Source organism: Tamandua tetradactyla, chromosome 24 (genome assembly GCF_023851605.1).
Source record: "Tamandua tetradactyla isolate mTamTet1 chromosome 24, mTamTet1.pri, whole genome shotgun sequence".
NCBI lineage: Eukaryota > Metazoa > Chordata > Mammalia > Pilosa > Myrmecophagidae > Tamandua > Tamandua tetradactyla.
The window spans coordinates 8,878,681-8,904,903 of NC_135350.1; the positions used below are offsets into that span (position 1 = coordinate 8,878,681).

The 26,223-nt window shown below is 35.7% G+C and overlaps 1 protein-coding gene and 1 long non-coding RNA gene across 26 annotated transcripts in view; one reads left to right on the forward strand and one right to left on the reverse strand.

Moving 5' to 3' along the window:
* Nucleotides 1-26,223, reverse strand: part of ANK2 (ankyrin 2) — a 767,321-nt gene that overhangs the window by 105,581 nt on the left and 635,517 nt on the right. For 21 of the 25 annotated variants that reach the window (XM_077142481.1, XM_077142485.1, XM_077142502.1 and 18 more), the window contains 7 exons: nucleotides 21,566-21,751; nucleotides 17,946-18,044; nucleotides 16,534-16,632; nucleotides 8,969-9,067; nucleotides 6,830-7,027; nucleotides 4,584-4,682; nucleotides 4,321-4,419 (listed from right to left, as the gene is read on the reverse strand). In XM_077142481.1, coding sequence (XP_076998596.1) covers nucleotides 4,321-4,419; nucleotides 4,584-4,682; nucleotides 6,830-7,027; nucleotides 8,969-9,067; nucleotides 16,534-16,632; nucleotides 17,946-18,044; nucleotides 21,566-21,751 — 879 coding nt within the window. The remainder of the gene's footprint in view (nucleotides 1-4,320; nucleotides 4,420-4,583; nucleotides 4,683-6,829; nucleotides 7,028-8,968; nucleotides 9,068-16,533; nucleotides 16,633-17,945; nucleotides 18,045-21,565; nucleotides 21,752-26,223) is intronic. The other 4 variants (XM_077142492.1, XM_077142501.1, XM_077142497.1 and 1 more) reach the window with 1 other exon arrangement.
* Nucleotides 6,970-18,826, forward strand: LOC143668020 (uncharacterized). Its single transcript, XR_013168246.1, has 3 exons — nucleotides 6,970-7,098; nucleotides 8,311-8,413; nucleotides 18,752-18,826. It is a non-coding gene; the product is annotated as an uncharacterized LOC143668020 (long non-coding RNA).

Sequence of the window (26,223 nt, forward strand, 5' to 3'; positions counted from 1 at the left end):
AAAATTCACATCAGTTGTACCATATGCGCCATTGTTTTTCCAAATTAAAATTTATTTCTGAAATAAACTGCTATTCTCAATCTGCTTTTTCTTTCTGTTATGAGACTAGAGTACAACTATTCATACAAGAAATTTGATATGCCCAGGAAGTTCCCTATTGATATTAACGAGCATGCTTAATTATAGTCAGGGATCTGGGAGATTGGGAGATGAGTGACGCGACAGTTAACAGCCACACCCACTAAGGCAGCAGCACTGGGCATCACAGCACTCTGCAGGTGTCTTCGCGCTGCATCAAGGTATGACACACTTTTCAGGAAACAGTAGCTTAAGCTGCAGCAGGAAGAACAAGGATTAGATGTAAGAGAATTTTCTCATTAGGAGGACTGTTAATAACTGCCACAAAGAGAGTTGTTTTTTTAATCAGCAAATTTTAACACCATGTCAAGTTCTGAAGAAGCCAGAATTTCTTTCATTCAAATAATTTGACAGTTATAAAAGAATAGGCTATCGGCATACAATTATTGCAGAATTATTTACCGCAGCTATTCTAGAAAATAAGGCAGATCTCAACCAAGTAAAGCAAACCATTCCAAACAACCCAAATTGATTTTCAAGTTGGTTGTAGTGATTTAAATATTTCTGACAAATTCCTGTGAATTTCTCCGGGGTCCTTGCAAAACAAAAACCCTTAAATTTAGGTTTAAGGTGAACTTTAATTTGGTACACACCTCACAGTTATTTTTTCCCTGTATTCACAGAGCCATTCCTCATAAAATTATGAGAAATTCATTTCAAATGATTTGATTTTGAAAGCATTCAGTTGGATAGCTACCCTAATTTTCTCTTCTTTGTTGATGACTCATTTATCCTCTAATGGCCTTAATTTCTGATGGCATATTTTGACTTCTAAGAAGTAAATGAATCTAGAGTACCAGTACATTGATTTGAAAAATGACATTTGATAAGAATAACAATTTTTATCTTCAGACTCAGGATATTCTCAAGTATGGTTAGATTTTTCCTCTTTGGACTGCCATGACTTCTAACTTGTTTTCTATATCACTTGTCTCTAAACAGATGAGGCTTAGAGCTTCCAAATATTTTTTTTTAATAATAAATAAATAAAATTTGAATCTTTACCTTATTTCTAGGTCTCAGAGAAATAAGGTAATTTTACTCATCTTGGTAGAAATTAAGGTAAGAATAAATTTCCTTACAAAGTGTTAAATCAAGGAGGAATGAGGGGTTCCTACACAATGATGATCTTAACCTATGCATTTCATAACCCATGCTTCATTCATAAGAGGTTCTGAAAGTCTCAAAATGTTTCCAATATTAGTCTTCAAATTTCTAAAGCCCTTATTTTATAACTAAAATAACTTATTTTATGGTTTACACAACATTTGAAATTGATTAGTCAGATATAAAACCTAACTAAAGTATTAGACTTTAATGCTAAGAAAAGTCATGTGTATAAATATATGTACATAGATACACAAGGGTGTGTCACTTTGTAACAATGCTCTTATTTAATCCTTATTTAATGATTCTTGGATAACTTATTTTAATTGTAAATTGCTTTTATCCTTTTATATTACCTATTTTATATTACCTTTTATATTATTTTTGCATAGGTATAAATAAGAAAACAAATGACAGTCTATATATTTATACTTATTCATATAAGTGTACAAATGGCAGCTTTCTACTCCCATGGTTTCGTCAATGAACACTTTTGATTATGAATGGTAACTAGCAGTTCAGCTTCATAGGTTTCAAAGTGCATTCTAAACTTTCTGGAAAAGGAGCTTGGCATTAATAATATCTGTTCATGAGTGAGTTATTGGTACACCTCACGCTTGGAGTGAATTTTTCAGACAAAAACAAGACTGGCAAGAGAACGGGTATGCTCATGTTCAAAGCAGTACTAAGTTTCATGCCGCTCTTCCCAATTGTTGAATCTGGTTCTGCTGAACAGCTACATCGACTTCCACTTTGGCCGCATCAAGTCGAAAAGCATCAAAGCACAACAGAAAGCATTGCATTCAAAAATGCAACATGATTTCAGGCAACACACAAAGGCTCCAAAGGTGGGGTAATACAGGGTCAGGATATGACCAACGGACACAGCAAGCAAGCAGCAGTGTCCACACGGTTTCTTAATCAACCTGCAAGGAGTTTCGGACCTGTAGCTGTAGTGTCATATTCTGAGAACACACAAGTTCACAGGCATTCCACCACTACAGAAAGTTAAATTCCTCTAAATGCAGGATTGCCAGACGCAGCAACTTAAAATACAAGACAACCAGTTAAACTAGAATTCAAGGAAAACACTAATAATGATTTTCCTGTAAGTATGTTCAAATACTGTTTGGGACATACTTATATTAAAAACATTATTTATTCAGAAATTCATCTTTAACTGGGAGTTCGGTATTTTATCTGGCCACCTATCTATGTGGTCTCTGCTACCTGAAGGGCACATCTTACAAAAACAAAAACAAACAAGTAAAAATAATTAGAAAATGTTGGAAGGAGGATTATATGATCAAATGTCTCTCAAGTATTTGTTTTTAAGGGGCTTGAGGGGAAAGAGCATGTATGTCATGGACAAATGAAAAGCTAAAACAAAATGAAGAACTTTAGAATGACCAGCAGTGGGAAACTAAAATTTCATATAGTAACTGTCACAATTGGGAGGCTTTAAGAACATGAAAGGATGCCAAATTTTGTTTGTTTTAACTAACTTTTATCGATTTTATATGAACATCTACATAGAGCCTACACAACATATTTTGCAGAGGGGGAGTGTTGTAAAGTCATAAACCTCTAAAGTTTGGATTTGGTCAGTTAAGAAGCAAAATGAGTGACCACAGAATCGCACAACTTTTTCATATGGATCACTCTGGTGATTTTGCAAAAAATTTTCCCAAAAAGATTAACCTAGGGGGTTAAAAAAAAAAAAAAAAAGATGAGGTTTATTGATTTTAAAGTTCTAAGAAGTTACTAGAAAGTAAATACAAGTGGGCAGTTTGTGAAATTACCCTTATGCTTAATGGGGTGTAATATTATTATCTTAGGACCAATAAGCTAAAATCAAGGAAATTTACAAACATAGACTTTATATTTAAAATGTTTAATAGTTTTAGCTCTAATTGTCAAATAATATAAAGCCAATGTATTTAATAATATTTGAAATAAAAAAGTTTACTCACTCAATGGATTCTACCCAGGCATCAAAAATGTCAACAGAAACAGTGTCCAAAGTACAGAGAAAGGAGAGCATGAAAAAGAATGCAAGTCAGAAGCGAAATTGGACATTGTTTCACGGTTTGGATGGAAGGAGATGCCAAGAGTTAGCAACAGTAATCAATCAACCGTTCTTGAAATTTTGATCAATTTTAATAACAAGCACTAACATTTATTTTGGGTGAGTTATTTGTATTCCATACTTTTAAAAAAATCATAACTTGCAGCGGCCCTTTTCAAGCTTCAAATAAATGACTGCATCTTGCGAAAGACAAATTTGCCCAGGAGAAGATTTATACTAGATGATTTGCCAGACAAAGTTTAAAAGGGTGGAATTCAAGAAATATAAAGAAATTCGAAGTACAAATGCTCATTTTGATTAGGTAGAAGATTTCTGGAATATCTAGTATTTTGGCAGAAAGTTATCTAGAAACCAATATTCATCCAGAATACATAAAAAAACGTTGCAGTGGAGTAACAATTTGTTTGAGAGGTCTCCATTCTAGGAAACAAAATCAAATCCAAATTAGAAATCAAAGTGAGGTTAGAAAAAATGTAAAATCCATGTAATTAAGGAGAGGGAATGTGCTATCAAGTAAAAAATTCTTGATTTTGACCTGTCTCTGTGTAATCTTTTGATAGAATTGATTACGGTATTAACTAAATTGTTTTGGTGTTTTAATTGAAATTATCTGGAATATAATCCATTTGAGCAACTAGGATGAGCCCTGAAAATAAAAAAGTTTATCAGAACCCGTCATCCATTCACTTTCAGGGAAGCTTTAAAAATGTGCCTTATTTTACCAAATGCATTTGAGATGCGTGCCCCAGAAAGCCTCCACCTTCCTACTCCATAGCTTCCCTTTTGTTTCCTTGCACACTGCTTATCCTACGGATTCCTTCTCATCCAGGGCCTAGAAATTACTTCAGTTGTATGTTCTCGTAGGCGCACTTCTGAAAGCTCAGCTGCTCACTCTGATCACATCCACACACACCTACCTGCACGCACCCACACTCTCTGCCTCGCACTCGTTCTCCTGGGGTTATTCTGCACCACGCCGTACTCACAATGTTAGTGACATCTGGAGAAGCTCCGTTCTGCAGCAGGAGGAGGACAATGTTCAAGTGGCCCATGAAGGCAGCCACGTGGATTGGTGTGAGGCCAGACTGCGAAACAAAGCGACAGCAGCTTTACTCCTCGGCACCAGTGGGGGCTTTGGGGCTTTTTCCGATAAATCAACTTGAGTGAAGAGGACAGAAGATGGGTGGAAGGAAGGGGAGGAAGGAGTAAGAGAAGGAATGCTTCGTGACAAGCTGAAACATTTTTCTACCTCTGTTATAGCTTGGATTGAAGCCCCATATTTCACCAGCAGTTCCATGACTTTGATGCGGTTTTTCTTGCAGGCAATGTGCAGTGGAGTAAAACCATTCTGTGCAAAAGACAATCAAGTTAGTTGAAAACATGCAGAAACGATTTTCACACAACTCCATGCTGGCACATTGCAGGCGACAATGTTACGTGGTTGCATAATGCTCCCAATTCCTCCAACCCTGTCCCTGTTGGGCCTGGAAAGAAAGGAAGTGGTGACGTGTTCCTGTAGGTGCTGAACTTTGCAGGTAAGTGGTGGATCTATGCATATAATTCTGTGTGAGTGGCTACAAAGAAAACAGATAGGAATTTAAAAACATGGACCTACTCTTCAAAGAAAAACAAATAGGCGATAATTATATTTTAGGAGCTCTAAGAAGTTCCAAGGTATACTGATTGGTTGCGTTGTGAAATGGCTTGAAAGATACATAGAAAATGAGCATATGTTTGTTTTTCTGACAAAGGGCCATTTCTTCAGACCATCAGAACTGTCTGTCTTACTTCAAAGATCTAAGAATATAACTGCCTCTAATAAAGCTTTGCTACCATTTTCTTTAGGGTGGAGATGTTGCAGAGTAGCAGTACCCATCATTTATAATTGGCAATATTTTATATTTGGAAGTTATATTTCAGATATTAAAAAGTCTGTATAACATATGTGTGTAAAAAAAGAGCAAAACATGTGCAAATCAGATACAGTTTGCTCTATGCAGAAATTATTAGGTTAATGAATATATTCAGGAAAAGTATAGAGAATTTCTGGGATTACTGGGAAGAGATACATCTTAAAGGCAAAACAATGTGAGGGAAAAGTTTTCAAGGTACTTTCTAACTTTCCAAACTGGGGTACTGTCCAGGTATTAAGGAAAACTACCTAAAACTTTGTTAAATAGCCCCATGTTTAGTTCTTATATATTATATTTAAGTTCCCTTTTTATTTGAACAATGACCCCTTTGTTGTGTTACATCTACTTTGCCAGTTAATGGTTTTGCTTGACCCAACAGGGATTGATTATCAGTCAATACTTCTAAACAACAGCGGCTCTCAGGAAAGCAGATGTCTTACCTAAGGAAATGACTTCTTACTCTTCACAGTGTGGTTATAAACCTAATTAATTAATTTGCCATTTTCTCTGATTATATAAAGAGCTACATGTACCTGCAGCACTTGAATGATTTCCAGTTATTAGATTGCTATATCACCATACTGATCATTATCCAATTGAAATGAGTATTTTCCTCCTTATGAGAAAATAAATATCCTCCTATAATTGTACATAATCTAAAATTATATTTGTCTCCTGATAATTATGCAGAAATTATATACAGTGGAAAATTTCTAATAAAAATTATTTTTTATTATCATGACCCAGCCTTGCCTTAAGTGCCTGAAGACTAATTTTAACTGCTAGAAACCATGTAAACACATAGAAAAAATGGGTTTGCTTTTATTGAGAATTAGGAAATAAAAGGCATAAATTAGTACATGCCTAATACTTCCAATGATTATCATTAGAATATGAGTGAAGCAAGGAAGAATTATTCAGTATTAGGCCTTAAGAGACACAGAATATGCTCTATGGGCACCTTTTGCAGTTTTGTCTTCAGCAATTATTGTAGTGGTTTATATAAAATGCTTACTGAAGCAGTGAGAAGCTAAGTATCACTTTTCTACTCCTGTAGTTTGGGCAATCAGGTCAAAAAGGAAAATCTCCAAGAAAACTTTTCACAAGCTTGGAATTTACACAAGTCAACTATACTCACCATTTTAAAATCTTTTTTTTTTCCAAAAAGAAATGAACAATGGTCAACTTTCCACACCTTTAACCTTACTCTCTCTGGATTTACATACATTTTAAAAATAATTTCCTACTTTTTCAGCTTCTATTTTCCATTCAAAATTACTCCTACTTTTTTCAGCTTCTATTTTCCCTTCAAAATTACTATCACTCTAGAGGTTTCAAATCTGTTTGCAACGCACTAGCTTCTAAAGCGCCTTCTGTGTTCTCTGAACTCTGTCCTCACTCACCATGACGTAATAGCACTATCTGAAGACAGGAATTAGGCAGGCAGCGTGAGGGGGGTGACAAACTTAACCAGACTGACTGCATGTAACCACGCATGGCAGCTGTCTGCACCATAGGCCCATTATTGTGGGTTATACGGTCTTGATCTGTAGCCAGTTAAAGTGGTCTGGGCCGGAATTACCAGGGCTCGGGCGTTGGGATTGGCTCTCTTGTCCAGAAGGAGTTTGGTTACACGATAGTGGCCACAGTGTGCGGCAACGTGGAGGGCCGTCAGGTAGTCCAGGGTGACGTCATCGACAGGAGCTTTGTGCTGCAGCAGGTGCTTCACGCACTCCACGTGGTCCCCCTGCGCCGCCATGTGCAGTGGCGACAGCCCGTTCTGTGCAACAAAACAAAGCCAAGCCAAGTCGGTGTTCTGTTCATTACTTTCAAGTGCTAAGCCACGATAAAGTCAGTTACGATTTCTTATATTTTGGGCGGCAGGGGACTAAATAATTTCTATTTGACATCTTAAGATATAGCAATGTATATTTGGTGGAGATGGATTCTAAGAGAACGTTTCGTTTCAGAATTATGCGATTCTTAGGCGAAAACACAAGTTAATGTGTCTTTCATGATTGAATACATAGTATGTGTGTCGAGTCAGCCTAATTCCACCATTTCAGGCAGTATTAGTTATACAAACAAGTGATAGTTGATGCTTAGATTATTTGTATCCCAGGTTCATGCATAGAAATCTAAGGTCTGTGAATCTCACTGCCTGCATTTGAGGGGGTGGGGGATGAAGGAGGAGAAAGTGAGTGGGTCAGGAAGGGAAGGATATTTTGAGTATCTTATGTCCATTTACTCTGAAATCCTGTGATTCCTTTTTCCTATCATTTTGTGAGACATGTTTTCCCTCTGCCTCAAATGCACTTGCCCCAAATCTATGTGACCAGCTTCCTCACCTTATTTATGCCATTATTCAAACTCACTTTCTCAGAGTGGCCATTTCTGGCCACCCTATCCAAGATTGTCCTCACATACCCAAACTTCCTTGATCCCCTGTGTTACCATAAGCACTAAGAAGAAACCAAACTCAGGATGGCCAGGGGAGCTTAGAGATGCAAGTTCACTTATGCATGATATAAATATCTATTTATGTCTATAAATACAGATGATTTATCTCTCTACCTTGTGTGTTTCTAATTTGTAGCCACCCTTTCATGGTCTATGGAGCATATCTTTAAAAACTGAGTTCATTCTACACATACTTTAAATAGATAGACTGATGATGATTTCAGTTAAACATTTAATTACAATACAATATAAATTGAAACATATTTGCTTGTGTTGGCTGCCTTACTTTCCTAGGCCTACCCTAGTGATCGCATAAGTCAATACCAGCCCTGCTGGGAGGACAGGGAGAAAATGTAAAAAGGATCCAAGGATGATTGCATATCCCATTAAATAGATCTGTGTGATTACTCTCAATTAATTTCATAATATCATCTAGTAATATCCAAAGAGACAGAAAGAAGTAGCACTTATCTGAAATGCTGAATAAAGACATTTGCATTAACAATTCAATGTAAGTTAGATATTGGAGAACAAGATAGTAATACATTTTGCAATGGAAAGCCACCAATAAATCAACTCATCTCATGGCTTTTATTTATACAGAAAAGTGTTTCCCCGTAGTTGAGTCTGCTGATGAAATGAGACAAAAAGTGCTGGACACACTGTCCCATGGAAAACAACATACTTGATTAATAATGGTTTTCTGGTAGGTGGCTTATCCCAGTTCATGCTTTCCATATCACCTCTACTAATCCCAAATGTAAACAACCAGTACCACTGTTAAACAATTCTTTTCACTTGTATTTCTTAAGAAATATTGAATGAGCTAAAAGTTTCATTCTGTATTGCTAATAGCATTGTTCTAAAAAGATAATTTTACATGTACTTTATAGCTATTTTAGAGAATCATTAAAATCTAGATTTATAGATGTAAGTATTAGGGTAATCCTTAGACTTCCTGTTCTCATTTACCTACAGCACAGATAAATTCAAATTTCTATCTGCAGCAAGAATGGCAGGTTACTAAAATAAAGATTTTTGCAGGTAGTTATTCAAATTAATACATATGTATTTGCTAATTTTAAATGATTTTAAAACAGTGTGAATGTTTATTTGGATACGATGCTATATTCTACATCCCTACTACACAAATATTGAGTAACTAGAAAATGTTAGACTGAAGCTCTGATTTCAAGAAGAATAGAGATGATTACAACGTGTAAAGAGTGCTTAGGATCCTGCCTTGCTGATAGTGACTCACTTTAGTCCTTGCCAGCAAAGGAGCACCCCGCTCCAGCAGAAGCTCCACCACTTGATCATGCCCACTTCGTGCAGCACAGTGAAGTGGTGTCAACCCGTCCTGCCAAAAGAATTAAAGAATTAGGTCCAAGCTTAAAAAAAAAAAAGAAAGAAAAAAAACTACCAAAATTGCATCTGCTGCCACCTCAAAGAGAGGGTTTTTTTTTTAACCCAATCCTGATGACTCAATAGATGAGTAGTACAATCGCAATTAGTTAAATGTTTTATCTAAAACGTGATAGAGAGGGAGAAGAGTAAAAGGAAATACAGGACAGATAGAGACCTAGATGGGGAGCTTAGAGAGATAGAGAAAGGCCAAGACAAAAGGGAGATAGGGAATGAGCAAGAAAGATCCCACATAAGAAGTTCACTCAGTGGAATGAAACTTTGCTGCTGCTCATATGTTGTTTGCATATTCAGGAAGATAGAAAAAGCAGAGAACTTTGATTTGTTGAACTTTAAAGCCCTACTTGCTTGGAACCTTACCAGAGATGATATTGAACTATACTGTTTTCACTGTGGCTGTCCCAATACAATTTCACCTAAAAATTCTTCCATGAACCGAATTTGTCCATAAATGTTCTATCCTGAATTGTCACTACTACAATAAATTCTGTTAAAATTCTTCCTGATGCCCACAAAAGAGAAGAGACATTCACTCAGAATCTTTGAAAGGTTTCTGCACATATTCTTAACATTAGGAATACATCATTTTCAATAGCTCAAATTTCTTATAATAAATAGCATTTAAAATGTGTCAAAAGTACAGCCCATTGTATGTTATTTATCAAACTTCTGACCTTCATACTTTTGGGTAGTTTCTGATTCAATAGCAATCCCCAAATGCCGTCTGTCTTTTGTATTTCATTTTTCTTTAGGGTACTACGGACAAAAAGTAGAGGGGGTAGGAAATATAAGGCAAAATGTAAGGAAAAATGGACAAGAAGTAAATGAAATCCTGAGTAGATAAATTAGCCGGTGATTAGAGGCTTAAAGATAAAACAAAATATCATAGAGAAGGAGGTGGAAAAAGTGGGTAACAGAGGAAACAAGGGATGGTGAACAATTGAGAGGATTTCAGAAGCTTCTGATTTATCCAGAATTATAATGGTCTGTACTCTGTGTCTCTGCTTCCAGGACCATCTCTCTGGGTTATGCTTTCCTCATTATAGAAAGCATTTATCTGGATTATAAAATCTCTTCCTGATCTAACATTCTGAGATTTCTATCTTCCATTTGCCGTTCCAAATCCACACTCTTACCCTTCTCTACTCAGCTCTGTGTCCCAACAGACTGTCCTCCACAGACTGCATCACTGGGCCACTTTCCTCTGGCTCTTGTTGGGTTTGGCCATTGGGAAATCAGGAAGAACTGGTAGGGACTTCTTGGAGGGTCTGCTAAATCTGGCTGTGCCTCTGCATCGAAGGTTATGGCTCCTGCTGGAACAGCCTCCACACAGTTCTCTGCTTTGAGGTTCTGGCAACTTCTACTCCTGACCTTTCAGGGCCAGGACTGGCAGCGAGCCCCTGGAGTACTGAACCATCTCCTGTACTTTCCCTACAGTCTTTCCACAATATTCTAAATAGATCCTTTATCAATCTCTATTCAAAATAGCAAATCTCAATGTGCCATATATTCTCTGCCAAGACTCAGATGAAAATGACTCCTTGCTTTGCTAAACCTACTAAGCTGGTATTAAAATACCAAATAACCAAAATAGAACTTGCAGTTTGGGATATCTGGGAATCAAGACGAAAAGACTGCCTTTCCAGGAAATTATGTTTAAAATTTGTCAGAGAGGGGGCTAAAAGGAAACTGTATGCGCTAAGTAATTAAAACGATTACACTTTATCTTGAAACCCTTCCCCTGTGGTATCTGTGGCATTACAAAGCATGTAGTTACTGCATATGCTATATGACAATTAGTTATAGCACGATTTCTCATACATATACTTGGGGGTGGGGCATCCTCAGCATAGAATTTGAGAAGTGGAGGCATCACTCGCAATTGTTGGTCGTGTGGACTCTGGAGACATAAAGACCTGGGTGTGAATTTCAGACCAGCCACCATAGGTGAATTTCTCTTTGACTCTACTCCATGATAAATAAAATGGAGATGGTTTGTCTTATCCTATTTAACTCACAGCCTGTTTGAAAGATGATTAGTGATGTTGCCTTCAATCATTTTTTGAAAGGGTATCTTTTTCTGCGGACTACATGAAACATTCTTTGAGTAATCAATCATGTTGAAATCACCAAGGCTCTCTGAACACATTCAGAATAATAAAATGATCATTTTAGAAAATACTTCAAAAGCTCAAAGAGAACTTCAAGGAACAATAACGATTAAATTGCATCTAAATCTTAAATTTATTGATACAATATATTTGCCTTTTTCAAAGACTTGTGAATTAGGATATCAAATTTAAAATTTTTCCCAAATTCTAAATCTGGTGAGATTTTAAATATTTTCTGCAAAGTCCAGTATCAAGTTATTTACAGAAACACTCTAGTCAAGGTTTTGGTATTTGAGGACCTTCCTACACACGCTTTATTTAACGTTGTGTTTGAAGGTTTTGGTTCTTCCCCTCTCCAGAGTCCCTTTCCCACTGCCATCAGTTCAGATCAAACTTTTAATTTCTAAAAGGGAAAATCAGTCAACATGAGAGGGGTACCATTTATCTAGTTATCTAGATATCTAGATAGTTATCTTGCAATTGTTTCTTTCCCTATTTTTCCTTCCACCCTCTCTGTTTAGTTCATTCTTTTAGGAATTTATTCTGTCTGTATTTGAATGTAGGCTCTGCTAATTACTAAGGTGAAGTTACAAAACTTCTCTGAAACTCATTTTTTCCTTTGATAGTCTCATTTCTCAAATGAAGGCCTTCATGTTTTCTCATCAAGAAAATAGTAGAAACTTCAGAGGTTGTTAAGAAGATGTAACAAGATATTTGTAGAGCACTTAGCAGAGTGCCTAGAACATCATCTGTATATGATAATTGGCAATCATTATTATTATTTCTTTAATTAGTGCATCTAATACCAAGTAGCAAGGGTTGATTCTTTTTTTTTTTTTTTGATGAGCTGTTCTTTACTCATCATCCTTTAATTTTTTTTGTACGCTTATATGGCCTGCACTGTAATATGTATTTCAATATTATAACAACAATCCTTACATGGGGTGTCTCCCTATGTAAATAATAAACAAGCTTAAAAATAAAAAATAATAATGACTTTAATAAAGTCATTTATTAGAAAGAATAATATCACTTTTGACTAGCTAAGAGATTTATGTTTTAACACTAAATTTTTTTTTTAGGTACCAAGAAATCAGGGCCCTGGTGAAACTGTCTAACTTTCTAACTTTCATACTAGATCCTACTCAATGAGGAGAACACCATTGTCAAAATGGTGGAGAAAGTAGGGAAGAAGCTATAGATTTGACTTTTAAAAATTATCGTAAAGCCTCTGCATATCTTGCTTTTGCTAAATAATGAAAATCTTATCAATGCAAAAAATAATGGGAAGATCATGGGAAGATTCTTGACATTTAAATATTTCACACTAAATATGAAATGGTTGTGGCTAATTGGATTGTTAGGAAAATTTGGGACCTCCCTTATTTTTAAAATTTTCCTATATAGATGCTTTGTATTATTACCTGAAGGAATAGCCAAACATAAATATAACATGTTCCTATTTTAAAATATTTTTCTAAAGAACAAAAGAAAAGACCTTGCTTTGTTAGTAATCACACACTATAGTTCCAGAGTTGGCCTCCCAATTTTAGACCACGGTCCTTGATATCAGCATTTACCTCCTAGATGATTGTGCCTTTGGTGAGAAGGCAATAGCTCTTTTACTATAGTCAGAAGTGAAGGAATCTAACAATGCTTTTAAAATCCTACTCCTTAGAACGAGGCAGTACCTTAACTCACGGGGAGAGAACAGTTTAGTGTCACCTTTCAGTAGTACACCTGATCCTGAAGTGTGCTCGAGCCTGCCTGTATGTGCTAATGAGAGCCAATTTGTGCACAATTCTTCCCAGTTCTGCAGTCACTGATATTCTGTTCATAGCTTGAAATTAGACTGGAGAAAGTATTTATACCATGGTAATAGGCAAAGGCAAAAGCTACAAAGCAGAGTTGTTGTTTTTTTCATAGTCCTAGTAAACATTTACCAGCATGCTATTGACATACGCCCTGGAGTGCTGGTGACCTGCATGTCTGTGAGTCCCGGACCTACCACTCAATAACAGTCTGTTCAAAGAATGAATTTTTGAATGAAGGAACAGAATGTCCACACAATGTACACAATTAGAAAAAAAAATTTTTTTTTTACAATTCCTTGCACTAAATTAAATTTATCTGTGTATCTGAAGGCTACACCAGATGAACTGTGGTCCATATTTCCTTCATAAAGGAAGAAAGCATGGCTTACATTTTACTGGTAACTTGCTCAAGGACAATTAGCTACTGACAGAAGTAGCACAAAAATCCATTTCTCTTCATTTAGGTCTTAGGGCTCTTTTCATGAAAATACTTTTTCTTTTTTGGGAGCTGGACTTTTTAATTGTAGATGCAAATGTATGTGGGCCATGCATATCAAGGAAATAAGCAAATACTGTGAAGATTAATAAGAAAAAATTGACTGCCTCAATAATGAATGAATACTCCAAAAAAAAAAAACTGGAATAAAAGCAATGTGCACCCTTAAAACAGAAACCAAAGATAAAATTATTTTTCATTTACAAAATGCTGCCTTTCCATTGGTACTCTCAATTAGAAATTCTCTAAAGAAACAGAAAGGTAAATGTAAAGGAAAAGATTATGTTAGTAATTACTTAAAGGATGAAGCGCAGACATGCTTTCCTTTAAATGTAAAGAACAAGTAGGCACAGCATGCACCATTTTTTGCATAATAGCTCTGAATTCTGCATATTCATATCACAGCAAAGGAAAAGGCATGCCAACAAAACAAAGGGTAGAAGCCATATAAATTCTGATGCAGAGACACGGCACAACAAATACTGGCAGGCAAAGCAACCACTCCAGGTAATGATGTGACAATGCACTCTGGACCAAATGTCTTAGAGAAATGAAATTAAGAAAGCAGTGTTTCCTAAAGTACTAAAACTCAGAATTTATAATCTGTGACTAGTATAGATTCTTTATGCTCAGAGTTAAGACATTTATTAAGTGAACACATCTGTTAGCCTCAGGATTCGCAGGGGAACTAGATTTGATCCTCATTCTTTGACTATGAGAACATAAAGTCCCAGAATTCAACAAAGTGAAGATAAAAATACTATAAGGAGTGTATTTTCTCTACCATCTGGCATAACATTTTTATACCTCTTATTTCAAATTTTCACCTTATAGGAATGTTTAAAGCTTTATTGAAGTCTGTGATTAACCAAATCTGTACCAGACAACTGATAATGAAGTACAAGTTATACATTTAAGCAAATACCTGCACGTAATTTTAGTAACATCAGCTAAAATTATGAGTAAGGAAGTAATTTACCATCCCTACTTTTAATTGTTTCTCTTTCTTTCTTTTTTTTCTTTTTTGTATGCTATATGGCGGGGTCACACTTCATTACTTTTCCATATGAGTACCCTGTTATTGCAGCACCATTTGTTGAATTTTTGTTTGTTCATTTTTGCTTGTTTTGCTTGTTTGTTTTTTGGGACGTGCATGGACTGGGATTTGAACCTGGGTCTCCTGCATGACAGGTGAGAATTCTACCGCTGAACTACCCTTGCACATCCCAACCCTACTTTTTGAAAAAGATAAATAACAATAGCTAAGATTTAATTTTCATACAATAATCCGTGAGACAGGTGTTATTAGCCTGAGATCAGAAAAGGTCAGGAGGCTGCCAATATTACATACCTAGTAAGTGCAAGAAGCAGGATTTGGAATCAGGCAGTTGGGCTTGAGTCTGTACTTTTAACAATCGTCCCCACTGCTTATCTTATTATCTATTTATTGATAGCGAATAAAAATTCACAAAAATGATATTTTACTTGGCAAATTTAAATGAATGACAACCTCCCCACTTGGAAAATTTCAAATATTCTCGCAGACAGTGGGGACAACCAAATCAAACGGCCGAGCCCTCGATCTTGGGATTCGCCCCTATGAAACTCATTCCTGCAAAAGACAGGCTAAGCCTACTTAAAATTAGGTCTAACAGTCACCCCCAGAGAAGTTCTTTTGTTGCTCAAATGTGGCCTCTCTCTCTAAGCCGACACAACAAATGAACTCACTACCCTCCCCCTCTGGGGCATGACTCCCAGGGGTGTAAATATCCCTGGCAACGTGGAACAGAAATCCCGGGATGAGACAGGACCCGGCATCAAGGGATTGAGAAAACCTTCTTGACCAAAATGGGGAAGAGAGAAATGAGGCAAAATAAAGTGTCAGTGGCTGAGAGATTTCAAACAGAGTCGAGAGGTTATCCTGGAAGTTATTCTTATACATTATATAGCTATCCCCTTTTTAGTTTATTACATAGAGAGGCTGGAATAAGGTACCTGAACTGTAAAGCTGTGGTCTAATAGCCATGTTTCTTGAAGATAATTGTATAATGATGTAGCTTTTACAACGTGACTGTGTGATTGTGAAAACCTTGTGTCTGATGCTCCTTCTAACTAGGGTATGGACAGATGGGTAAAAAATATAGATAAAAATAAATGATAGGGGAATAAAGGTTAAAATAAATTGGGTAGATGGAAATACTAGTGGTCAATGAGATGGAGAAGTAAGGTGTATGGTATGTATGAACTTTCTCTTGTTTCTTTTTACTTCTTCAAAAAAATGATCACGGCAATGAATACACAACTATGTGATGATATTGTGAGCCACTGACTGTATACCATGTATGGAATGTTTGTATGTTTAGAATGTTTGTGTGTTTGTATGTTGTTTTATTAATAAAATTATTTTAAAAATTTCATGAGTAAGGCTCCACCTATTACCAAGATGACATGGATGAGGTACATCATAACTGTGAACTTTTTTTTTTTCCATAAGCATAACTGCGGTTGAACTGCTCAGGTCAGGATAGTAAAAACATTTGCAAATGATTTGGGAATTGAATCGTTAGAAACACAAATTTTTCAACGTCTTCAAATCTTTTATATAAAAACTACACACTTGCATAGCTTAATGCATGCTAATGAGTTTGGGTCCTTGATATCTACAACTATAACTGCCCAAATCAGAGACGTGGTAAGTCTGATCTTTGAGCTTTATTCCCAGAAAATCAATAAGCAAGGCTTGACAAACTATCTCACAGAGGGGCTAGCATTCTGTTGCTCCAGGCACTTAGACGAGCAAAATTAATTTCACTTTATGATGTGCAATCCTTAAATATTGTATGAGATTTAAATTAAATTAGAAAAAGCCATTTCCTTGAAAACGCTTTGCTTATTTTTATGAACTGGTGTTGTAAGGTGACTGCAAAGAAGATACAAAGAAATAGTAATGGTAGGAAATTGAAAGAACAGAAACACTCACCCTAGTTTTGGCATCGATCTGACCACCACGATCCAGTAAGAGCTTCACCATGTTTGTGTTTCCCCTTTTGGAAGCCACATGCAGAGGTGTGATTCCATTCTACACCATGGAAAGACCAAACGAGAGCAGATTGGGTACCACAGGGCAGGACGGAGGTGACAGTAAAAGGGCACAGGGGAGGTTGTAACCTAGGTGGCAACTGGAACCAGGTTTCTAGCGTTTCAATGCCTTTCATTTTTAAGGAACAAAGAAGCACACAAACCACAACACACTACAGTTAGAGGATGAAAATGGAATGAAACTGCATAGCTAAGTTAGTCAATATCTATGATATATGCACTGAATATACACGTTGCAATCAAGAGACAAAGGGAGCACTTGTGCATAATAGAAACAAACACCAAATTCTGGCTAGGATAGAGCCCTAGCCCGAACACCTGTGCGCTTAAAGATTCTGGGATCTCCAAGTTTCCTTTGCTTAAAAGATACAAATATACCTCCAAAACCACTGGGAAAAAATGATTCTTTAAAACATCTTCTGAATAACTGTGTAAGAAAAACAACTCAAAAACAAAGCAAGATAGCTTCAGTGTAGATGACTTCTAAGGACAAAACCACCATACCTACCAATTTTATGTATTGATTGTATTGGCTATCATCTGACAGTAGAATGGCAAGTGTATGTACTTGATTTTTATGTATGTTACAATTTTTAAAATATTCAAACATTGCATTAACGGATGATGTATACTTAGTTTTGTAATTCTTCACATGTAATTGAACTCTTTCGAATAAAAATATACATTAAGTATATAACTCAATGTGATATCTTCTTATGTATTTTGGAAAGACTTTTCATATGAGCAAATTCTAGATTCATAAAATAATAGTCCTTGTTAAATTGTGTGCCTTATAATCATTGTAATACATAATACTTGCAGATTTTATCCCTAACATATTAACAGTTTATTTATTGTCTTAAAATCGCTCATTCAAAAATTCTGGTTCATCCAAGAGGCTATTTTATAAAGAAAGGTATAATTATACATAATTCAATAGATGACAGAATATTAGGATTTTTTATTTTCAGGATTCCTATAAATGATAGCTCTGGCATGATCTTTAAATATAACTGTTCATACAGATGTCAGAATTAATAGTTTTCTTTAACTATCGCATATGACTTGTGTTCATGTGAATGTAAAGCATTCTTATTTTTCACTTATTGGGGTCGTGATGCTATCCTGTTTTTTTTTCTAATGTATTAAAAAAATTGGGAATTTAATGTCTCTAGCATAGACATAGGCAAGGAAAAAGAAACAAAACCTTTAAGAGAGCCAATAGTGTTCATTTTCACTCGAATAAAATACCCATTTATTGCTATTTTAAATGAGAACTCTTAGATGCCATACCCTGGCTGTGAAGTCCACAGCAGCTCCTCGGTTGAGAAGAAGGGTTGCCACGTTGACATTTCCATAGTGTGCAGCTATGTGCAAAGGGGTGAAACCACTCTATAATGCAAATAAAATCATAGTTAGTAAAGCAATTTGACTCTGTATGTTGCAGTCACTGCATTAGGGAAGAAAATCACATATTTTGTATTACTCATATACCCAACATATGAGTAATACTATTCAGATAATAAATGCTTTAATAAAACTTTAAACATTAGTGCAATAAGGTGGTAAAAAATTATGTAAAGAAATAATAAAACATCTACATTTCTTGGCAGTGTAATTGCTAATTACCTTAACTATTTATGAGATTTGTTGTTTATACAAAAACATATATCTTGAGTTGGTTTAGCATATCGCAGAAAATAGAATATGATTAAACAACGTAAGATTTCAGTCAAAAGATTAACATATTATGAATAAAAATATGTTTTCTTCAGAAAAAGAGTCAAAACCAGGTTTATTTAAAACAAAAAAAATACAACCTTGATTATATTTTGGAACATGAAAATATTATGAAAATTCTTAAAAGGAATGTACAATTCATTCCACATCATTTACACTATTGTGATATTTCTATCCTCTTCCACAAACTATGTTTAGTCAGACTATGCTTTTCTAGTGAAAAAGAGGTTAAAAATAAAGAAAAATTAGACAGTATACTTGGTATTAAGATGAATATTAAAATAAGCAAAAAAGATTAGCTGAATCTAATTTTGAATGTATGGAGTTAAATCAATTTTTTGTTTGTTTCACATGGGCAGGCACCAGGAATCGAACCCGGGTCTCCAGCATGGCAGGCAAGAACTCTGCTGGGTGAGCCACCATGGCCTGCCCCAAATCAAATTTTATCAGTAAAATAAAATGTGATTGAATCAACCAGGTTAAATCAATTATATGGGCATTAAAAAATTGTTTATACTTAGCCTGTTTAAAAATATGAATGAAAATCTTAAATGGAAAAAAGTTTATTTCCTTTCTGATGAAAACTAGAAAATTTTTCAGTTTTTAAAACAAAAACATATTAACTCTTTTGTCAGTAAAATGTACAAAGGTATATTATCTGATTATTTTCCTTGCCCTCCAAAATTTTCATTATTTAATAACTACTATTATTAGAACAATAGTTCTCACTAACAGTGACTTAACTGAGTATCAAATGCTGCAGTTTTGAGGTTATTTTGCGTTCTTTTTTATTTGAAATGAACTTTGATATGTACAAGTATTGTTTCTAAGAAGTTTCTTCTAAATCACAACCATTATTTTTCGACTCCATTGACACACAGGCTTTGGTGATTTTTATTTAAATGCCCTAAATATGAATTTAGATGAGCTGAGTAATTGAAATTCCTCTGTGTTATCAACAAAATTAGCTGCAAACAATTTCTGACTGTATAGAAGCAAGGACACAAAAAAAGAATAGTAACTATCAAATTAAATACAATAACTGTAATTTAGATATTTTTATTGTATCTTTATGATGCCAAATACTCCTGTGAAAATAAGGACAAAATCAGTTTACAACCTGGCTTTTATTTTATAAAATGTCAAAATTTTATATTTCAGGAAATAATTGACTGACTTTTTTCATTTCTTGGTATTTCCTGTCACACAGATACATCTTGAATGTGTTTATTATTCAAGTTATAATTTAATTTCAGAAAAACAAATTGACTGCCAGTGAGTCATTATCAAATTACTCAAATATAATATTTTTTCACATTTGCAAAAATAAACTGATTAATCATCTGACAAAACCTCAGTGATATGGATTGTGATTCAGGCTAAGAATCCTGACTCAGCACTGGGCTGGTGGGATAAGGCCCCTCAAGGGAGCGTTTCCTCATTTACATGGAGATGGGCAGCAGCGTAAACCTTTTAATAGGATTACAGAGGCGTTTCCTCTATTTGTTACTCTACTGTCCTTAAAGACATTTTTTATAACCCAGGAAATATCAGCCGAAACTCCTGCCTTCAACACAATGCTTATACCCAACATTGCTTTCAGGAGTGTATCTTAAACAATTATCAAAAGCACCTGAGAAATTAAAAGTATTAAATTCAGTAATTAAGATATCAGTTTGTATGGTTCCAATCTTGAACAATTTCACCAACCAGGGATGGGACTTTTTTTTTTAAAGTTTCCATCCTATATTCCATGCAAGGATATGGAATAGAAGAAATGATCATGATAATTCAAATATTTTCAGATCTCAATAGGTAAATTTATTAATAAACAAGATAGTCGTTTTAGAAACAAATTACTCTCAGTACATACTACGGGTGAATGTTCAAACTCCTTAGGTCCACAGCTGCGTGACCAAAAGAGGTTTTAGTCTAAAGAACCTTCTCAGCAAAGCCGAAGTCACCCTACATAAATAGCCATTTGCCTTTGAGTATGAGTTAATTTTTATAACATTTTCAACAATGTTTACATTAGTGCCTCTGTGTAGCAATGGCTAAGGAGAGACTTTTAAACATGCATGCATGCATACACACACACGCATACAATGCTGAAAAGCTTCTGAACTTAATATTCTTGCTGGTTGCTGCGGTTTATTTTGGTATATGGAAAATAGATGACTTAGTGACAAGTATTTTAAGACTCAGCAAATGCTTTGCTCATGAAATACTCAAATCATTATTGATTATATATGACGTGGTAAAGAAAAAATGCATACAGCATAAAACAGGGAACCACTATTAGATAAAAGGGTAAAACGGCGAAAGAGGAACCTCTTTAATTTTCCCTTCACTAAACTCTAACATAAGAATTCTCATTAAGAAAATAAGATCACACTCCTTATTTGCAAAATATTAATGTTAAATTGGTAATGGTGTTGCTTTTGCAAAAATTACATATTAACCAAGAGTTTCATAGCATATGCTGCTCTGATCAACCAGCTTGATTGATTAAGTCATGCTAAATATGTTACTTTTGATATTTATAAATTGCAATTTTCCTTAATTGTGGGAAAAGTTTTCAAATTTTAATTTCCAAATAATGGAACTTCCAATCATTAGTATGAATTAGTGAGCATTTACTGTAATTGGACAAAAAAATAAAAATAAATAAAAACAATATATATCTTGGTATAACCACAATACTGTACCTCAGTTGTCCTATTCACCATCATCTGAAGCAGTGTTGTGTGGGAAAAAGAGGGAAGATATTACACAATGCAAAATTAAGGAAACAGTCAAGCTGCTCACTGCAATTGGTTATACAGTTTCAACAAGCCAAATTGCATTCTACTGAAAAATAGACCCCATACTACTATGCAATACAGTTTTATCTTTCTGATTCTGTTTCTATTATGACTAAAAAACAGAATAAACAACAAGACTTCTAAAAAGTTAAACCTCATCTTTTAAAGAAAATTGCCTTGCTTTTAATATTTTTACTGATATTGTACCAATAGACATACCCTTCTTTCTGAAATACCTCTGAAAGTAATTTATCTCTTTTCATGGCCAGAAGTAATTTTGCATTATCACCATGGCCTACTTCTTTATCAGCCCCCAGGAAGAATCTGGCAGCCGGAGAGTTCCTTTCCACAAATGTTTTCAGCTTTTACCTTGGATTGTACGTCAGCATTGTGATCATTCTGAAGCAGGAGTGCGGCAGATTTGGTGTCATCTTTCCTAGCTGCAATATGCAGAGCTGGCAGCCTCACCTTCCCCTTGGTGTCATTTTCCAAGAGGATGGCCACTGCCTGGTTATGTCCTTGCTGGAGTGCCACAGCGAGGGGAGTAAAACCATCCTGGTAAAATGAAAGAAGAAAAAAATGTTTCCATTAACTTCTTTTTTTTTTTACATGGGCAAGCACCAGGAATCGAACCTGGGTCCTCTGGCATGGCAGGCAAGTGTTCTTGCCACTGAGCCACCGTGGCCTGCCCAACTTTTGGATGCTTGAGATTCAACTGAAAGCAATGTTACCCCTAATTTTTTGTTTTGTTTTATTGCATGGGCAGACACCAGGAATCGAACCCAGGTCTCCAGCGTGGCAGGCGAGAACTCTGCCTGCTAAGCCACCGTGGCCCACTCTACCCCTAATTTTTAAAGTAGTGAGTAAGACTAATAAGCGAAAGGATTAAATATTTTTGTGAATACTAAAAGTGGATCCTAGTATTTGTCATACTATGGACTGCCATGTATGGACTAGTTTAATCAGATTGTTTTCCCAATTTGTATTCTATGCATTTTGCAAAACATCTTCATTCTTATAAATGTTCTCAATAAGTGTATGTTTACAATACAATAAAAAGTAGACCCAACCCTAAGTAATGCCCTGCTTATGTAAAGGAAAAAAGTGGGAAAATTAAAAAAAACAGTGACAAGTCTGATTGGGAATCAAAGATAAGGGTAACCTAGGCAATGATTAACTATCCAAGTTGCTAAACGTAATTGTGCTGGTTAGGGAAAAGGATAATTGTGGATGGAATGGTCCATTACCATTTTAATTTTTCAAGCTTGGTACACAATATATTAGATCTAAAACTCGGCAAACTAGGTTAATGTATTAATTTTGAACTTATTAATTTTATATTTTTCAAACTATTTAGACATAAAATTACTGGTGTTATATATATTAAAAAAAGTCCAATTTTCAATTCTAAGCTTAAAAGAGAGACAGTTAAAACAACTCTATTGCACAGATCATGCAAATGTAGAAAATTCTCCGTGGTACATAAATAACCATGGTAAAAAACCTGGAAAGCCATGTTTTCTCTCCAGAAACATGTATTCTGTTTCTGGAAAAGTGACACATAAATAGAAAAAAGGTATATTCTAGACCCTATTTATATTTAATCCTCCCTTAACCCAAAAAAGTTTGAAAACAAGTCTCAGTGTTAGTTTGCATTTTACAGAGAAGAGATGAGAGCAACAAGATGATACATTTAAAGATTGCATTCTAGAGACAACAGCTGTTTACCAAAATCTTAACTGCTCAATTTATTTTCAATATTAAAGTTTAAAAATGTAAACTGCAGACTTCTGAGGGAAAAAAATCACTTTCTTTAAGGGTATGGTATACATTTTACCATGTACACTACCACAGTAAAGACTGGAATTTTAGACAAACATTTAACCATTATTTAACCAAATGGGAGAGTAAAGCCTGTAGTGTTCGAAGAAAAAAAATAGCCTAATTTAGGCCTTTGTTTGGCACAAATTCATTACTCTGTGAAGGAGGAAAGCATAGACTTATTATCATATACGTATTTTGAGGCAGTTCATAAGAGTGGCCCTCGTATTATTGCTGTATTTCCTTACTAAAATGGTTTTATGAATTTCTGTACTCTCCAGAATGCGTAAAACCATGCTTTCTGAAAGAAGTAGTTGAGTAGATAGATTCAATTGTCAACTTGGCCAGGTGAAGGTGCCTAGATCTATTGCTGTGAATTTGAGCCAATGGCGCGTGAACATTATCTGTTGCTGATTATGTCTGCAGTCGGCTAGGAGGCTGCCTGCTGCAATAAATGATGTTTGATTTAATTGGCTGGTGCTTAAATGAGAGAGCTCAAGGTAGCACAGCCCAAGCAGCTCAGCATGCCTCATCTCAGCACTTGCAGTTCAACCCAGGCCTTTGGAGATTTAGAAAGCAATCACCCCAAGGAAAGTTGTTGGAACCCAGAGGCCTGAAGAGAAGGACAGCAGAGATTGTCCTGTGCCTCCCCACGTAAGAAAGAAGATCAGTGGAAAATTAGCCACCTTTCCTCTGAAGAACTAACAAATTAAATCCCCTTTTATTAAAAGCCAATCTATCTCTTGTGTGTTGCATTCTGGCAGCCAGCAAACTAAACAGTAGTGAAACAAAACGTCTGCTGCATCTGCCAGGCATGCTCAGGCCTGCCTGCATTCCAGACAGAAGAAATCAGCTATGAGCCAGAGCTCATAGCCCTGTCCCTATCCATTCCCATGGTAACTCCTGCCCTGCTTGCTTTCCTATATAATCTGGAGACAAAGGATATTCGGCCCTCAGACTTTGGACAGCAGTTCTCTGATGGCAATAAAAAGCTTGTCCCCACTTCTCAGAGGCTCCAGTGCTTTCTTGTGCAGTGTTCGGGGTAATTTAATTTTATTACCCCTTTACAACCTTGTGATAGTTTATACTAAAAGAGCGTGGACTTTATTTTTTTCTTAGTGGTGAGGATTTTGCTTATACAATAGAAACTCATTAAAACGTTTGTAGCCTTCAATTTTTGTAACACTCAGGAAAAAAGGAAGAGAGTAGGAAATCTAAATATGGCACTAGAAGGACAGAGAACTCCTTTCAAAGAATTTAAGTTTGGACCCTGACTACATAGATTTCATCTAATCTGTAATTCATGCAAAGAGGCTAAATATTTGGAATGATTTTGTTCAAATACCTTAACTCTGTATCCGTGAAAAAGAAAACTACAATTAAGATTCAGTAGCTTTATTTTCATCATGGATTCATCAGTCCTAATTGCTATAATTACATGAAATTTCAAAACTTTAAGTACTTCTTTTCAAACATGATTTCATTGCTATATTGGATGATCTCATAATTATCTGACATTTTTAAGTGGTCAAGATGTCTGCCTTGATTAGTAGTTACTTTTTTAGCAATTTAGAGCTACCAACAGGTTCATAGTAAGTGCCTTCCTTATCAATATTCACCCATGTGCACATGAGACTAGGATCCTTAGAGATAAAATATCAAATAGCAATCAACCATAAATCCCTGAAAAGGGATAAATTTTTACAGAATGTTAGACTGAAAGGGAACACGCAAAGACTTTTCCATCTGTGCATTTCTTAATCTCATTAGGCCTGGGGGTGGGAATTTAATTAGCTAAATTTACACATAATCAAGATAGATTATTTAAATGATTAAAAACAACAGGCATGTGTATTTTAGCTAGGATTCAATGCTCATATGATTCATTTGCAAAAGTCACATCTGCATGGAAATTAGAGGGGGTTTTAAATAGCTGAGGAATCACAGCGTAACATGAACTCTACTGATGCAACACATACATAAAGGGGTATTTCTGGATCCAGGGTAAAAGGCAGCAGGGATCTTTGCCCATCTATGGAGCTGGGAAACAGCTGAGAATGCCTGGGAGATGAGTTTCCCTAAAATATACATCAAAAATACTGAACCTAACTGGTAAAACTCCGTAATTTCTTCTGTTAATGATTCTGCCTTCAAATAAATAAATTGAAGCAAATATGCATTTCCTGAATTAGTACATTTCTCAGTGGCCCAGAGATAGGGTCTCATACTGTCACCCACGTTTTGCCTGAAGATATTCACATGCTACTCATCGACAGAACTAGTGTCTCAGAGAAAAAATGGTTGCAACTCATAAAAATCACACTGTACCCATGCGGCAGGAGTGTAATATCTGTATTGGACAGACAACTTGAAATCATTTCATACTGGGCAGTTCATGTAGATGGCAAGTTTTGTCTTCTGGACATAAACAGGAAATGTGGTCTCATTCACAAGGATTTCTTTGGAATTTTTTTTTAACTAATGATAATAAGCTCTCAGAATGTTATTGCTACTGGCTCCATAATACATATCTCCCCAAAGGCACTAGAAAAAGGCTTAATAGATTTTAATGAACGCTCCCCGCCTCCCCCAACCCACTCTCCCATCATTTAAATGCAGGTAGAGTTCATATTTATTTCACCTAAAGACTTAACTTTTCAGAAAGGAAGGCATTTAGACATTAAAATGTTTCTGGGGGTGCTCGGGTAGTTCAGTGGTTAGTAAGCCCACCTTCCATGCAGGAGACCCAGGTTCAATTCCTGAACCATGTGCACTCCCCACCCCCACCCCAAATGTTTCAGTATAGTCTGGATGGCAAGCATGTACCAATAATCTTTCATTCCAAGCCAGGAGTTTCTAAATTTTATCAGTGGAGCCACAGAATATGAAATAGGAAAAACAAAGCCTGTATGCTCTGGTTGAAAGGGGCGAGGAGGCTCACATGCCCACCGAGCTCTCTCCCCCTCCTCTCACAAGTCACCCTCCTCAGCCTTCCAGTGACCCATGAGGTCACTAGTCTTTTGGAGAATCACTTCAAAATCACGGTTCCAGACAATCATTGAACTTGCTCCTTAATCTGTCTCAGCAAAAATAAAAAGCAAATACAAAGCACATTCTGCTGATTGGTAGACATGCTTTGAAACAGAAAAGTGACGACCTAAGAGTCCCTACCACTCCAACCCCTTCTTATGTCTAGATGTCTGAAC